We start from the raw sequence: 16169 nt of genomic DNA, 5'->3' as shown, positions 1-16169 counted from the left end.
ATTTCCTCATATCAGTGAGGTCATATGATACATGTCTTTCTTTGATTGACTTATTTCGCTCAGCATAACACCCTCCAGTTCCATCCACGTCGTTGCAAATGGCAAGATCTCATTCCTTTTGATGGCTGCATAATATTCCATTGTATATATTATACCACATCTTCTTTATCCATTCATCTGTACTCAGGCTGAAATTTTAAAATGCTATTACCAAGTTGCAAAACCAAATGGATACCATAAAAATGAGGATGGATGAATCAGACTAATGCATCTGTGGTCTAGAAGATAAAATTATGGAAAATAATGAAGCTGAAAAGAAGAGGGAAACAAAGGTAATGAATGACAAAGGTAAACTTAGGGAACCCAGTGACTTATTAAAACAGAATAACATTCATATCATAGGAGCCCCAGAAGATGAAGACAGAGAAAAGGGGGCAGAAGGTTTATTTGAGCAAATTACAGCTGAAAACTTCCCTAATCTGGGAAAGGACAGACATCAAAATCCAAGAAGCACAGAGAACTCCCATTAAATTCAACAAAAGCCAACCATCACCAAGGCATATCACAGTTAAGTTCACAAAATACACAGACAAGGAAAGAATCCTGAATGCCCCAAGGGGAAAAAAGTCTTTAACCTACAAGGGAAGACACATCAGGTTCACAGCAGATCTGTCCACAGAAACTTGAATATATGGCAGGATACATTCAACATGCTGGGTATATTCAACATGCTGAATGGGGAAAATATGCAGCCAAGAATGCTTTATACAGCAAGGCTGTCATTCAGAATAGAAGGAGAGGTAAAGAGTTTTCCAGACACAAAAACTAAAGGAGTTCAATGACCACTAAACCAGCACTGCAAGAAATATTAAGGGGGACTCTTTGGGGGCGGGGGGGAGACCAAAAGCAACCAATACCAGAAAGGACCAGAGAACATCACCAGAAACACCAACTCTACAGATAACAAAAATGACACTACATTCATATCTTTCAGTAATCACTCTGAATGTAAATGGACTAAATGCTCCAATCAAAAGACATAGGGTATCAGAATGGATAAAAAACAAAAACAAATCCATCTATATGCTGCCTACAAGAGACTCATTTTAGACCTAAAGACACCTGCAGATTGAAAGTGAGGGGATGGAAAACCAGCTACCATGCTAATGGACATCAAAGGAAAGCCAGAGTACCCATACTTACATCAGACAAACTAGATTTTAAAACAAAGACTATAACAGGAGATGAAGAAGGGCATTATATTGTAATTAAGGGGTCTATCCATCAAAAAGATCTAACAATTGTAAATATTTATGCCCCAACTTGGGAGCACCCAAATATATAAATCAATTTATAATAAACATAAAGAAACTCATGGATAATAATACAATAATAGTAGGAGACTTTAACACCCCACTTACAGCAATGGATAGATCATCTAAGCAGAAAATCAACAAGGAAATAATGGCTTTGAATGACACACTGGACCAGATGGACTTAACAGATATATTCATAACATTTCATCCTAAAACAGCAGAATACACATTGTTTTTTAATACACACAAAAAAATAGAATAGATCACATACTGGTTCACAAATCAGGCCTTAACAAATACAAAAAGATTGAGATCATACCATGCATATTATCAGACCACAATGCTATGCAACTTGAAATCAACCATAAGAAAAAATTTGGAAAGACCAAAAATACATGGAGGTTAAAGGACATCCTTCTAAAGAATGAATGGGCTAACCAGGAAACTAAAGAAGAAATAAAGAAATACATGGAAGCAAATGAAAATGAAAACACGACAGTCCAAAACCTTTCAGATACAGCAAAGACAGTCCTAAGAGGGAAATATATTTCAGTACAGGCCTACCTCAAGAAGCAAGAAAAGTCTCAAATACATAACCTACATTACACCTAAAGGAGCTAGAAAAGGAACAGCAAATAAAGCCTAAAGCCAGCAGAAAAAGGGAAATAATAAAGATTAGAGCAGAAATAAATAATACAGAAACAAAAAAACAGTAGAACAGATCAACAAAACTAAGAGCTGGTTCTTCAAAAGAATTAATAAAATTGATAAACCCCTAGCCAGACTTATCAAAAAGAAAAGAGAGAGGCACCTGGGTGGCTCAGTTGGTTGACATCTGACTCTTGATTTCAGCTTAGGTCATGATCTCAGGGTCGTGGATGGGGCCCCACATGGGCCTCGGCGCTCAGTGCAGAGTCTGCTTGTCTCTCTTCTTCTCCCTCTGTCCCTCCCCCTGCTCACATGCGTGCATGTGTGCTTTCTCTCTCTCTCTCAAATAAATAAATTTAAATTTAATTTTAAAAAGAAAAGAGAAAGAACCCAAATAGGTAAAATCATGAATGAAAGAGGAGAGATCACAACCAGCACCACAGAAATACAATTATAAGAGAATGCTATGAAAAATTATATGTCAACAAACTGGGCAATCTGGAAGAAATGGACAAATTCCTAGAAACTTACAAACTACCAAAACTGAAAACTGAAACAGGAAGAAATAGAAAATTTGAACAGACCCATAATCAGCAAAGAAATCGAATCAGTAATCAAAAAACTCTGAAAAAAAACAGAAGTCCTGGATGGGATGTCTTCCCAGGGGAATTCTACCAGACATTTAAAGAGTTAGTACCTATTCTCCTCAAACTGTTCCAAAAAATACAAACGGAAGGAAAACTTCCAAACTCATTTTACGAAGCTGACATTACCTTGATTCCAAAACCAGATGAAGACCCCACTAAAAAGGAGAATTACAGGCCAATACCCCTGATGAACATGTATGAAAAAATCTCAGTAAAATACTAGCAAATTGAATTCAACAGTACATAAAAAGTATTATCAAGTGGGATTTATTCCTGGCCTGTAGGGGTGGTTCGATATTCACAAATCAATCGATGTGATACACCACATTAATAAAAAAAAGGATAAGAACTATATGATCCTCTCAATAGATGCAGAAAAACCATCTGACAAATTACAGCATCCATTTTTTATAAAAACCCTCAACAAAGTAGGGATAGATAGAACATACCTCAACATCATAATGGCCATATATGAAAGACCCACAGTTAATGTCATCCTCAATACGGAAAAACCGAGAGCCTTTCCCCTACAGTCAGGAACAAGACAAGGATGTCCACTCTCACCATTACTATTTAACATAGTACTAGAAGTCCTAGCCTCAGCAGTCAGACAATGAAAAGAAATAAAAGGCATCCAAATCAGCAAGGAAGAAATCAAACTTTCACTATTCACAGATGACATGATACTCTATGTAGAAAACCTGAAAGACTCCACCAAAAAATTGCTAGAACTCATATATGAATTCAGCAAAATTGCAGGATATAAAATCAACATACAGAAATCTGTTCATGTCTATACACCAATAATGAAGCAGCAGAAAAAGAAATCAAGGAATCAATCCCATTTGCAATTGCACCAAAAACAATTAAGATACCTACGAATAAACCAAACTAAAGAGGTATAAGATCCATATTCTGAAAACTATAGAACACTTATGAAAGAAATTGAACATGACACAAAGAAATGGAAAAGCATCCCATGCTCATGAATTGGAACAACAATATTGTTAAATGTCTATACTACCCAAAGCAATCTACACATTTAATGCAATCCCTATCAAAATACCACCAGCAGGGCATCTGGGTAGCTCAGTCAGTTAAGCGTCTGCCTTCAGCTCGGGTCATGATCTCAGGATCCTGGGACCGAGGCCCATGTTCGGCAACCTGCTCAGCAGGAAGTCTGTTTCTTCCTCTGCCTCTGCCCCTCCCCCACTGACTCGTGCTCTCACTCTCACTCTCTCTCTCCCCCAAATAAATAAATAAAATCTAACAACAACAACAACAAAAATACCACCAGCATTTTTCAAGAGCCAGAACAAACAATCCTAAAATTTGTATGGAACTACAAAAGACTCCAAATAGCCAAAGCAATCTTGAAAAAGAAAAACTGGAGGCATCACAATTCAGATTTCAAGCTGTATTACAAAGCTGTAGTCATCAAGACAGTATGGTACTGGCACAAAAATAGACACATAGATCAATGGAACAAAATAGAGAACCCAGAAATGGACCCGCAACTACATGGTCAACTAATCTTCAACAAAGCAGGAAAGAATATCCAATAGGAAAAAAGACAGACTCTTCCACAAATGGTGTTGGGAAAACTGGACAGCAACACACAGAAAAATGAAACTGGACCACTTTCTTATACCATATACAAAAATAAGTTCAAAATGGATGAAAGACCTAAATGTGAGACAGGAAATCACTAAAATCCTAGAGGAGAACACAGGCAGCAACCTCTTTGATCTTGGCCACAGCACCCTCTTACTAGACACGTCGCTGGAGGCAAGGGAAACAAAATGAATAGTTCAAAAATGAACTATTGGGACTTCATCAAGATAAAAAGCATCTGCACAGTGAAGGAAACAATCAACAAAACTAAAAGGCAACCTATGGAATGGGAGAAGACATTTTCAAATGAAATATCTGATAAAGGGTTAGTATCCAAAATCTATAAAGAACTTATCAAACTCAACACTCAAAAAACAAATAATCCAGTTAAGAAATAGGCAGAAGACATGAATAGACATTTTTCCAAAGAAGACATCCAGATGGCTAACAGACACATGAAAAGATGCTTAACATCGGGGCGCCTGGGTGGCTCAGTCGGTTAAGCGACTGCCTTCGGAGTCCCTGGATCAAGTCCCGCATCGGGCTCCCTGCTCGGCAGGGAGTCTGCTTCTCCCTCTGACCCTCCCCCCTCTCATGTGCTCTCTCTCATTCTCTCTCTCTCAAATAAATAAATAAAATCTTTAAAAAAAAAAAAAGATGCTTAACATCACTCACCACCATGAGATATCTCCTCACACCTGTCAGAATAGCAAAATTAACAACATAAGAAATAACAGGGGTTGGCAAGGATGCAGAGAAAGGGGAACCCTCTTGCACTGTTGGTGGGAATGCAAACTGGTGCAGCCACTCTGGAAAACAGTATGGAGGTTCCTCAAAAAGTTAAAAATAGAACTACCCTACAATCCAGCAATTGCATTAGTAGGTATTTACCCAAAGGATTCAAAAATACAGATTCAAAGGGGTACATGCACCCCAATATTTTTTAGCAGCATTATCAACAATAGCCAAACTATGGAGAGAGCCCAAATGTCCATTGACTGATCAATGGATAAAGATGTGGTGTGTGTGTGTATACACACACACACACAGTGGAATATTACTCAGCCATCAAAAAGAATGAAATCTTGCCATTTGCAATGACATGGATAGAGCTAGAGTATATATATTATGCTAAGTGAAATAAGTCAGTCAGAGAAAGACAAATACCATATGCACTCACTCTTATGTGGAATTTAAGAAAGAAAACAGATGAACATAAGAGAAGGGGGAAAGGAGAGAGGGAAACAAACTATAAGAGACTCTTAACAATAGAGACCAAAGTGAGGGTTGATGGAGGGAGGTGGGTGGGGGATGGGCTAGATGGGGGATCGGTATTAAGGAGAGCATTGTTGTGATGAGCACTGGCTGTTGTATGTAAGTGATGAATCATTGAATTCTCCTCCAGAAGCCAATATTGCACTGTATGTTAACTAATTAAAATTTAAGTAAAAAAATATATCATTAGCCATTAAGAAAATGCAAACTGAAACCACAATCAGATATCCTTATGTACTTATCAAAAAGAGTAAAATTAAAAATAGTGAAAACATGAAATAAAATAGCAAGAATAAATTCTAAATAACAGTAATTATAACAGGTAATTAAACTCTTGGTTTGGATGAAGAAAACAAAACAAAACAAAAAATCCAATAACCGTTGCTTAGAAGAGCTACCCTTAAAATTATGTGGAATGATTGAAAATAAGGTGATTATATACAACCTTTTTTATGCACAGGGATGATAGATAGATAGATGATAAAGAATAAAATAAAATTCGCTTGTCAAGTTTAACATTTGCATAGCCTATGCTTGAGCAATTCCATTCGTAAGTGTATGCCCAAAAGAAACTCTTGCCCCTGAGCACTAGGAGAGGTTCAGGAATGTTCACGGCGGCACTGTTTGTAATAGCGAAAAAGTTAAAATCCTTTGATAGCATGATATGTTCGAATCATGAAATACTTTATAGAGGTAAACATGAACGAACTGCAATCCCACAGAACATGGATGAATACAAGGAGCATAATGTTAAGCGATAAAAGCAAGTCCATAAAGACTTACACACGGCATGGACACTCTTTAGAAGTTTAAAACCAGCTAATGAAAAATAATGTGTTGTTTACATATAATTGATACCTATATGTATGTGTGTGGGTATTTATGATAAAACAATTTTTTAAAGCAAGGCAATGATAAACACAAAATATAGGATAGCTCTTACCTTTGGGAAAAATAGGCAAATGGGTGGAGGAGCAGTGAACAGAAGCACATAGGCAGATAAATTGTTACTGTTTGAGTTCTTGAGGCAGGTGGTGAGTTAAAAAATACTTTTTTAAATCTATCTTCCTAAAGGGGTGAAAAAAGACAAACTAATTAGATATAAACCAGAAGAAGTCAGTATAGCAATCTTAAAACTAGACTAGGAAAGGATATATAAAATGAAAAACATCATATGGGATAAGGAGGGGTATGACATATTGGCACTAGGAACAAGAGATGAAGATGTAATGATCATGAACATATATATATATATATATACCTAATAATGTAGGCTTTAAAATATATGAATAACTGACAGAACAATGAAATAAATTAATCTTCTACTTGGAAATTTTTAAGTTACCATTTTCAGAAACTGATAACCTAAGTAGAAAAAGAAAGAGCAAAAGGGTAGCACATTTAATTCCCAAACGCAAACTGAAAAGCATGTTACTAAAAATACATGCAAAATGTATATAATCCATTCCAAACTGAGTTTGGGGCTTTTCAGAGCTGCCTCTTTTTCTTTTCATACATTTTAACATTTAGCCTTGAAAGCCTAGAGACTCTTCTAACTCTGGTGACAAAGTCTTTGCAAGATAAGAAGCAAATATCGCCACTTCCCCTGAAGCTACCAGAAAAGCACAGAATATTCTGCATCAGAAAACTGACCTGACAACTTTAAATCTCACAAAGATTTGTAAGACATCCAGATTTCAGAAACCGTTGTTATATCCTGGGGAAATAGTTGCTCATCACTAAGAGGCTCACAATGCTGATTGGCTGTTTTACAATGTGTTGCCCTGGTGATAATATTTAATATGGCATCTTTAAGATACACTTGTTGACTTTCTTTGTTAAGCCAGAAAGAGATCATTGGCACTTAAAATGCCTAGAGAAAACAAGTAAAATGGCTTTTAGATTTCCATTTTAGAGTTTGATTGAAAGTCTTGTCTTATTTAAATAAATGAATAACACTTGGGTTAAACAGAAAATCATGAGGGAAATTATAAGCTATTTGAACTAAATGACAATGAAAGTACTATATATTAAAATCTGTGAGATGCACTTAAATAATATGTAGAGGGAAATTTGTATCTTTGAATATATTGAAAGAAGATTAAAAACAAATTAACTATTTCCCTTCTCCCTCTTCCTTTCCTGAACAATTCAATCCTAAATGTATCAGATGAGCCCAATTCTAAGATAGGTAGGCATCCACGCCCTCCGAATGGGGAGACGGTAAACCAGGGTAGCCAAGAGCTTAGAGTAGAAATGTAAGAAGGGCGTCCACACACGGGAGTGGCCCCAACCTATCCATGCTGGGTAAGAGGTGACCTCCACCCAATGTCACAGGCAGTCAAGAGCCCTAGCAGGTGGGCAAGTCATCCCTGTGGAAGGGACAGCTGGCATGGGAGTTTGAAAGAATGGGCACAGGGGCGCCTGGGTGGCTCAGTCGTTAAGCATCTGCCTTCGGCTCAGGTCATGATCCCAGAGTCCTGGGATCGAGTCCTGCATCGGGCTCCCCGCTCAGTGGGAAGCCTGCTTCTCCCTCTGCTTCTGCTCTTCCCCCCTGCTCATGCTCACACACTCTCTCTCTCTCTCCTCTATCTCACGCTTTCTCCCTCTCTCAAATAAATAAATACAATCTTTAAGGAAAAAAAGAAAGAAAGGAAGGAAGAAAGAAAGAAAGGGTACAGTGAGGGCCACGCAGGGGAGGGGATGGTGGCAGGGATGAGAAATTGACTGTATACAGGGGATTAATCAAATAAGTAAATAAAGGGTGTCCCAAAAGTCTTCATGCAATTTTAAGCTTTAATAATTTCAGAACCATAAATTCTACAAACATAACAAATTAATTTGAATATTGAGTATTAAAATTTCTTCTATACTTATTTTGATTTGCATACTTTGAGTGATAAATACTTAATTTAAAATAAATTTTGTTTCAGTCTCTCCGAAGATGGCAAATGTTGACTGAAACAGGATAAAATTTAAAATGTATTATTCAAAATTCACAAAAATAAACAAGTGTAAAATTAATTTAAATAATTAAACTTTCAAATGATGATGGGAAGGGGAAAAAAAACCTAGATTATACCTGTTAGGTTGGATTGGAAATGAAGATATTGGTGCAAAGTCATGGTTTTCAATTTATAAGTTCAGAAATTAATAGACGTGTGTGAGTCTGTGAGAGAGAGAGAGAGAAAGCGAGCAAGAGCAGGAAATACAAATATCCCCTAAAGTGTCCATTAACTGGGCAAGAAGCAGCAATACCCCCAAAATCAATGGGCACACCTAGCATTCAGATAATACCATTCTCCAGCAGAAGGAACCAGATCTTTTTGGAGCAATGGCTAATTCAGGCTGGGACAAGGTAAATACAAAGTTGACCCTAGATCATATTGTTGTGCCAGAGGGTAAGTAAGGATTCAAAGAATGATGGGAACGTGTTGAAAGAACACATAAGCTATCTTCAGAGGGCTTCCACTGACCAACTGGCACATTTGGACGTTGAAATAACTAATGATAGGGAAAATTATATCTCACTTAATAAATTGGCAACATGACTCCATACTGATGTAAACAAATAAGTAAATTGAATGTTTGAGGGGAAATGAACTGTTTGCATAGCTTCAAAGTATCTCCCAAAAATATTTATCAAATAAAACGGGAGAAAGAATAACTTCACAGTGAACAAGTGGGGCAGACAACACATTAATCACACAATCAAAGTTTACAAAATTAGTAACAGGACAAGTATGAGGCACGTGCCACCAGGCAGGACCCAAAAGAGAACACAACACCAATTCAGTGCTGTTCCCGCCAAAGGTGCATAACCTGAATGTAATCATGAAGAAACATCAGACAAATCCAAACTGAAGGACGGTCTACAAAAACAAACAAAACAAAACAAAAAACCTGGCCTGTAATCTTCAAAAGTACCAAGAATATGAAAGTCAAGGAAAAACTAAAGAACCATTCAAGACTATAGCTGACCCTTGAACAACACAGATTTAAACTGTGCTGGTCCATTTATACATGGATTTTTTTTTTTCAATAAATACAGTATAGTCCTATAAATGTATTTTCCTTATGATTTGCTCAGTAACATTTTCTTTTCTCTAGTTTATTGTAAGAATACAGTATATAATACATATGACATAGAAAATACGCCCTAGTAACTGTTAATGTTATCGGTTAGGCTACCAGTTAACCGTAGGCTATTAGGAGTTAAGTTTGGGGGAAGTCCAAAGCTGTACATGGATTTTCAACTGCACAGGGGTCAGCGTGCCTAACCCCTGCATTGTTTAAGGGTCAACTGCCAAGAGACATGATCATTGAATGCAGCACACACAGGACCTTTTATTATAACAGAACATTATTGGGGGGTGTCTGGGGGGCACAGTCAGCTAAGCGGCTGACTCTTGGTTTCAGCTCAGGTCATGATCTCAGGGTCGAGAGAGCAAGCCCTTTGTCTGGCTCCACACTCAGCTCGGAGTCTGCTTAAGATCTCTCTCTCCCTCTCCCTCTGCCCCTCCCCACTTCTCTCTCTTCCTCTCTCAAATAAATAAATACATCTTTAAAAATAAATAAATAAATAAACAAACAAACAAATAAAAGAACATTATTGGGACAGTTTGTGAAACTTGAAAGGAGTCTGAATTGAATGGTAGTAGTAGAGCAATGCTATTCTCATGAATTTGATAGCTGTGTTGTGTGTATGTTGGAGAATTTCCTTATTTCTTGGAAATAAATAATATGTAAGACTATTTATTTCCCTGTATCTCTGTCCGCAAATAGGTGTTATTGACTTTACTTTTCTTTTCTTTCTTTCTTTTTTTTTTTTTTTTTGCAGTATGATAGATACTAAGTGATATTTCACTGTTACTTTAATTTGCTTTTCCTGATTGCTTGTGAGTTCAACCATCTTTCATTAAGATCATTGCCATTTGAGAAAAAAAATACACACACACATATACAATATAAATTTTGGATTTCTAGTCCTACTTGAGATATTTTCCATCCCTAGATTGTAGATTATTTTCCTGCAATTCTCTTTTGCAGATTTTTCATTGTGGTTTCTTTTCTTCATTTACATTATTAAACAATCTTAAAATTACATTTGTATATGGTATAATACAGGCACCAAGTATAAGTTCTAGATTTTTTATAGATTTTGTATTTATTAAATAATTCTAACTTCTCCCAGCATAGTAAAATACCAGTTTCATGCATTTTAAATTCTTTTATATGCTAAGATCTATTTCTGTACTCCCTTTTGACCCATGTGTCTATTTCTTTATTCCTATGCCACTGCCATATTGTTTTGACTTGAATGGCTTTGCAGTGTATTCTAATAACTGATAAGAAAGTCCCTCCTTTGCTAGTTTATGTTGTCAAACTTTTCTTGACTATTATTAGGCATCTATTCTTATTCTTAAACTTTAAAATAATTTTACCCCATCCCAAAGAGATTTTTTTTAAAATGCCCTGTTGGTGTTCTGATCTAAATTTCATCAAATTTATATTAATTTAGGGGAAACGAACATTTTTATTATATTGTCCTCTCATTTAAAAACATTTTCTCACCATTTGTTCAAATCTTGTTTTATGTCATACAATAAGATTTGGTGGTTTTCTTCATATAGTTCTGTGCTTTTCTTCTAAAACTTATTTCTGGGACACCTGGGTGGCTCAGTTGGTTAAGCATCTGCTGTCAGCTCAGGTCATGATCCCAGGGTCCTGGGATCGAGCCCCTAGTTGGGATCCCTGCTCAGCGGGGAGCCTGCTTCTCCTTCTCTCTCTGCCCCTCCCCCCTCTTGTGCTCTCTCTCTCCCTCTCCCTCTCTCTCTCCCCCCCAAATAAATAAATAAAAATCTTTTAAAGAATAAATAAATAAAATGTATTTCTAAGTACTGTACTTTATAATGCTTGTCACTTATGTAAATGTTATTTTTACTCAGTGCTTATTATTAAAATAGAGGAAATGGCTGATTCTTGCACAAGAATCTTGTAGCAATCACCTAACCAAATTTTCTTATTAATTCTTGTGCATTTTTATTTACTGGTATCTTGGGTTTTCTAAATATGAAATCATATCATCAGCAAAAAGTAATAGTTTTCACTCTTCTTTTCCAATATTTATATCAATTACCGTGTTGTATTGCCTCACTACATCACTAATACTGCCCAGTCACTGTTAAATAGTAATGGTGATAGTAGACATTCCTGATTAGTTCCCAATTTGAGGATTTTAAATAATATTTACGGTCAGGTTTTGGTACCCAGTTTTTAATTAATTCTGTAGTAGAACTGGAAATAACCAGCCACACTGGCGATTCACGTGTAAACAAAGACAGGCCGCCAGGGGAGAGTCAGTTATCAGGTTAAGTTGCCTTCATCCCCTTGACCTTGCACGATTTTCTACGGTCAGGTAAACAACCGATCTCGAAACAGCTCATATCACAGGAATTAGGAGAATGTCATGAGCATTTTGTAACATAAAGGAGTTTGGTGATTAACTTAAAAAGGAAAACTTGTGTGGCTAGCTAGTTCTCTGGAAATTTATGGGTTAACTGGCCAGTTGTTTGCAGTCAGCTAGTTAGCAATTTGGAATATTTATATGTTATCATACAGGTAAGAAAGCTTAATTTTTAAAATAATGGGACAAATAATGGTTGTCACCTAAAATGTACCAACCCAAATAATTCCCTTCTGCTCCTATTTTGGTTATAGCTTAATTGGGAATGGATGTGAACTTTTATCAAATATTCTTCCATATCTATGGAAATGATCATATGATTTGCTGGTAGAATAAAGTATATTGCTACATTTCTTATTATTGATTATCCTTAAATTTCTAAAATAAAAATACTTGATCAAATTTATTATTCTTTTGATTCATTGCCAGATTATTTCTGCTAATACTTTATAACTTTTGCATCTATATTCATAAATGAGATTTGTCTATATTTTCCCCCTATCTTTCTCAGGTGTCAGTATTAAAGTTATGATAATCTCATAAAATCATTTGGAGACATATTTGTCTTTTTCATGGCCTGGACTCATTTGAAAAACAAGAGAATTATTCCTTTTTTAAAGATTAGATGATAGTTCTGAACCCATCTGTTCCCGAGTGTTTTGAATAGATCTGCCATCACCTTTCCATTCTCATCAATAGTAGTTTTCCATGTGTTCTCTGTTCAATCTTGATTATTTATATTTTCCTGGAAAATAAACATTCCCTAGAGCTTTTCAAATTTCTTATAATGAAATTGCACCATCATGAGTTAAAACGAGAATAAGCCTCAGAAATGAGAGTCAAATAAAATGAAATGGATACTAGCCCTTTATCTGATATGTCATTTGCAAACATAACATAAAAAAAAAATTTTTTTTAAATGAAATGGGAAACTAAGTAAAATGAGAGTTAGCCTCAGAAAACCAGCAGTGCCTCTCAGCTGCTTCTCTCCATCATCCATCCGAGTTCCCACATGGCCTCAGTTTGCTGCCCTAGACTGGGAGGGGGGAATGGGGAGGACATAAGCAAATTTCCACTGACCACTTACTGGCCATGGGATCCTCTCAGGATCCCCATTCAAGCCGCTCTAATCTCGTCCCTGGACAGCAACAGCCTCTTCGCTGGTCCCCCTGTGTCTTGCCCTACTATGGTTTATCCTCCACACAACTATGAGAATATTCTTCAAAAGTATAAATTAGATGAACTCTCTTACTTGGAACTTTCCAAAGTCTCCCACTGAACCAGAAAAAATATCTGCGTTTCTGGCCACCGCATTCAAAGCCCTCCGTGAACTGGCCACCCTTGAAACTCTCCGACACGTGTCACTCTGCTTGTACCCCCGCCACCATGCTCCAACCACTCCGCCCTTTCTCTCTCTCTTAGAAGATGCCAGACTTGCTTCTGTCTCTTGCCCTTTGCATCTGCCGTTGCTCCTGCTTGCAATGCGTTTCCTCCTTCCTGTTTTTCAGTTCTCACCTCAAATGTCCCCACCTCAGAAAGACCAGATCTGACCACACAGCTAGAACCCCAGGCACTGTCCTTCCTAACACTGTTTTATCTTTATAACACTTACCACTACCTGCTTCTGTGTTTATTATCTATCTTCCCCCATAGAATCTAAACCTCTTAAAAATAGAGACCGCCTCTGACTGCTATGTTCTTAGTGCCCAGTTCTTATTACCCATAATAAATACCTGATAAATATGTGTGATCAATTACCTGTTACTTTCTAGACAAAATTCAAACTTGTACCAATCAAGTGCTCCATCATCTGGCCTGGTTCCATGTCTTCAGGCTCACACTTCCCTACCTCCTGCCAGGATGCAACTGGGAGCAAGTGTGAAGTAGTGCTGGTCTGATAAACCTTAAAGAATAACCCTAAGGATATGAATGGCTGGTATCAAATCTTTACCACAATCCAAATATAGGGAGGGAGGGAAGGAAGGAAGGAAGGAAGGAAGGAAGGAAGGAAGGAAGGAAGGAAGGAAGGAAGGAAGGAAGAAAGGAAGGCAGGCATGTGGGGGGTGGGGGGTGAAGGAAGAAAGATAATCAAAATAAAGAGTTTGCTTCTTTAGAGGAGGATTCAAATAAAGAAAATTAGAATAAAGGACAGGAAAGTTTCTATTGCATGTTGAAAATTATAATACAAGATAGAAGATATTATAGGTATTAAAGGTACGAGCAAGAAAAGTGTTCTAAGACACTGCTAATTTGCTATGGAAATTTTACATATACATTTTAGTTTTCCAATTACATAATTGGTTTTTCCCAAAGACGAACTACCTGTAGTCCGTCCTTCCTCCCTTCCTTCCTCCCTTCCTTCCTCCCTTCCTTCCTTCCTCCCTTCCTTCCTCCCTTCCTTCCTTCCTCCCTTCCTTCCTCCCTTCCTTCCTTCCTCCCTTCCTTCCTCCCTTCCTTCCTCCCTTCCTTCCTTCCTCCCTTCCTTCCTCCCTTCCTTCCTTCCTCCCTTCCTTCCTCCCTTCCTTTTTCTAGGGTCTCCAAAGCCTTGAGTACAGCATTGTCTGTGCAGCAGAAAATCAACCAATGCTTACTGAGCAACTAAAGGAATGGATGAGTCCAGGGTTCATGGGGTTGGAAGTGGGTAGTGGATGGCACTAACGTTGATGCCTCCTTCTGCAAAGTCAAAATATGTCCATGGAGGTAGCCCAAGAACCCATCCAAGGCCAGAGTCGGAATCAAGAATCACACTTCAGCCACGAGGAAAAGGCACTGGAAAGTCTTTCCTGACGAGATCAGTGTGACACCACAAGTGTACCCGTCAATGAAGAGAAAATACCTGGCCCTCTGATTGGAGCCACTACATGCTTTCAGCACAGAAAGATAACGTGCAAGCACCAGAGCAGAAAACACTCAACATAATGATGAGCTGAGACTCACAATTATCTCCCTTTCTTGCCACTCCACTGTGAGCAGGAAAATGGCTGCCAGGGTCAGCTGTAAGCGTAAGGTGGCATTGAACAGCAGCTGGAGGGAACCTGCCTATTTCAACAGCTTCCACGGGAGTGCATTCCTGGAGCATCTGACAGGTGATGCTAAGTGTCTAGGAACAGCAGCCTGAGGAGGTGAGGAGGACAGCCCGCCCATCCGTTCTGTCCTGATCTGCTTGAGCATCTGAGCAGCACTTTCCTTGGGGCAAGTCAACAGCACTTGTCTCTCCGTAAACGAAAGGTAAGTGTGGATGTTTAAAAAGCAAAAGCATTTTCTCAATTTAAAAGTGAGGGGAGGAGAGGGAAGATAAAACTCTTGCCTTAAAAATAGGGAGAGGGGCGCCTGGGTGGCTCAGTCGTTAAGCGTCTGCCTTCGGCTCAGGTCATGATCCCAGGGTCCTGGGATCGAGCCCCGCATCGGGCTCCCTGCTTCGCAGGAAGCCTGCTTCTCCCTCTCCCACTCCCCCTGCTTGTGTTCCCTCTCTCGCTGTGTCTCTCTCTGTCAAATAAATAAAATCTTTAAAAAAAAAAAATAGGGAGAAAATCATTCTGTGATCAACTATGTGTGTTCAACCAAAAGGGTTTCACCTGAGTGAAATGGTCCTGTCCCCAAACACCTAACACCTTTCACTTTCCTGAGGTCACCCGCCTTCGGGGAAGCGGGAGGATGGAGGTGCAGGTGCTAACTGGTACGAGGTAGGCTATGAGATGGAATCGTGCAAGCTCCAAGACAGCAGTGATGTTACCAAGACTGAATTCCTTGTCAAATAGTAACTCAATGGGTAGCAACTAGCAGTTTTTCAGTGCGATAATGAAAAGAAGAGAGGACATCTGAGTACAGCTAGCATATTAAGGGTATTGTGTCTTGACAATATTTTTTCAGTCATATATACACACTGGAATGTGATGTCAATTATTTCTCGCTAAGTGGTTACAAGTCACAAAACTTTAAATGCTATGGTCCAGAAGGACAAAGATGGTTAAATCACCCCAAGTGACTGCAAACTCCCATTCCAAAAAACACTGGGGTTTCCTCTAAAAGCCTAGAAACTTCCTTTCTACAAATACAAAAGTATCTGTCCTTTACACAACAAATAAACATTCACAGTGGGTCCTGTCCATAGGAAATTGTTCAGGCCGAAAACATTTTAAAGCACTTTTAGAAAACATTAAAAAAAAAAACAAAACAGGGCGCCTGGGTGGCTCAGTTGGTTAA

General features: G+C 38.1%; 1 protein-coding gene across 1 annotated transcript in view; it reads right to left on the bottom strand.

Annotated features, from left to right (window-relative positions):
- Positions 1 to 37: 37 nt before the first annotated feature.
- RCHY1 (ring finger and CHY zinc finger domain containing 1) overlaps positions 38 to 16169 on the bottom strand; it is a 54630-nt gene continuing 38498 nt past the window's right edge. The window contains exons 9-10 of the mRNA XM_081812278.1: positions 6444 to 6568; positions 38 to 188 (exon numbers count right to left, since the gene is read on the bottom strand). Of these exons, the coding sequence (XP_081668404.1) occupies positions 110 to 188; positions 6444 to 6568 (204 nt within the window). The 3' untranslated portion in view covers positions 38 to 109. The remainder of the gene's footprint in view (positions 189 to 6443; positions 6569 to 16169) is intronic.

The sequence above is a fragment of the Leptonychotes weddellii genome, chromosome 2 (genome assembly GCF_054177405.1).
Source record: "Leptonychotes weddellii isolate Sample4059 chromosome 2, ASM5417740v2, whole genome shotgun sequence".
In the NCBI taxonomy this organism is placed as follows: Eukaryota; Metazoa; Chordata; class Mammalia; order Carnivora; family Phocidae; genus Leptonychotes; species Leptonychotes weddellii.
The sequence above is the reverse complement of the archived record's forward strand: the minus strand, read 5'-3'. Positions and strand labels throughout refer to the sequence as shown.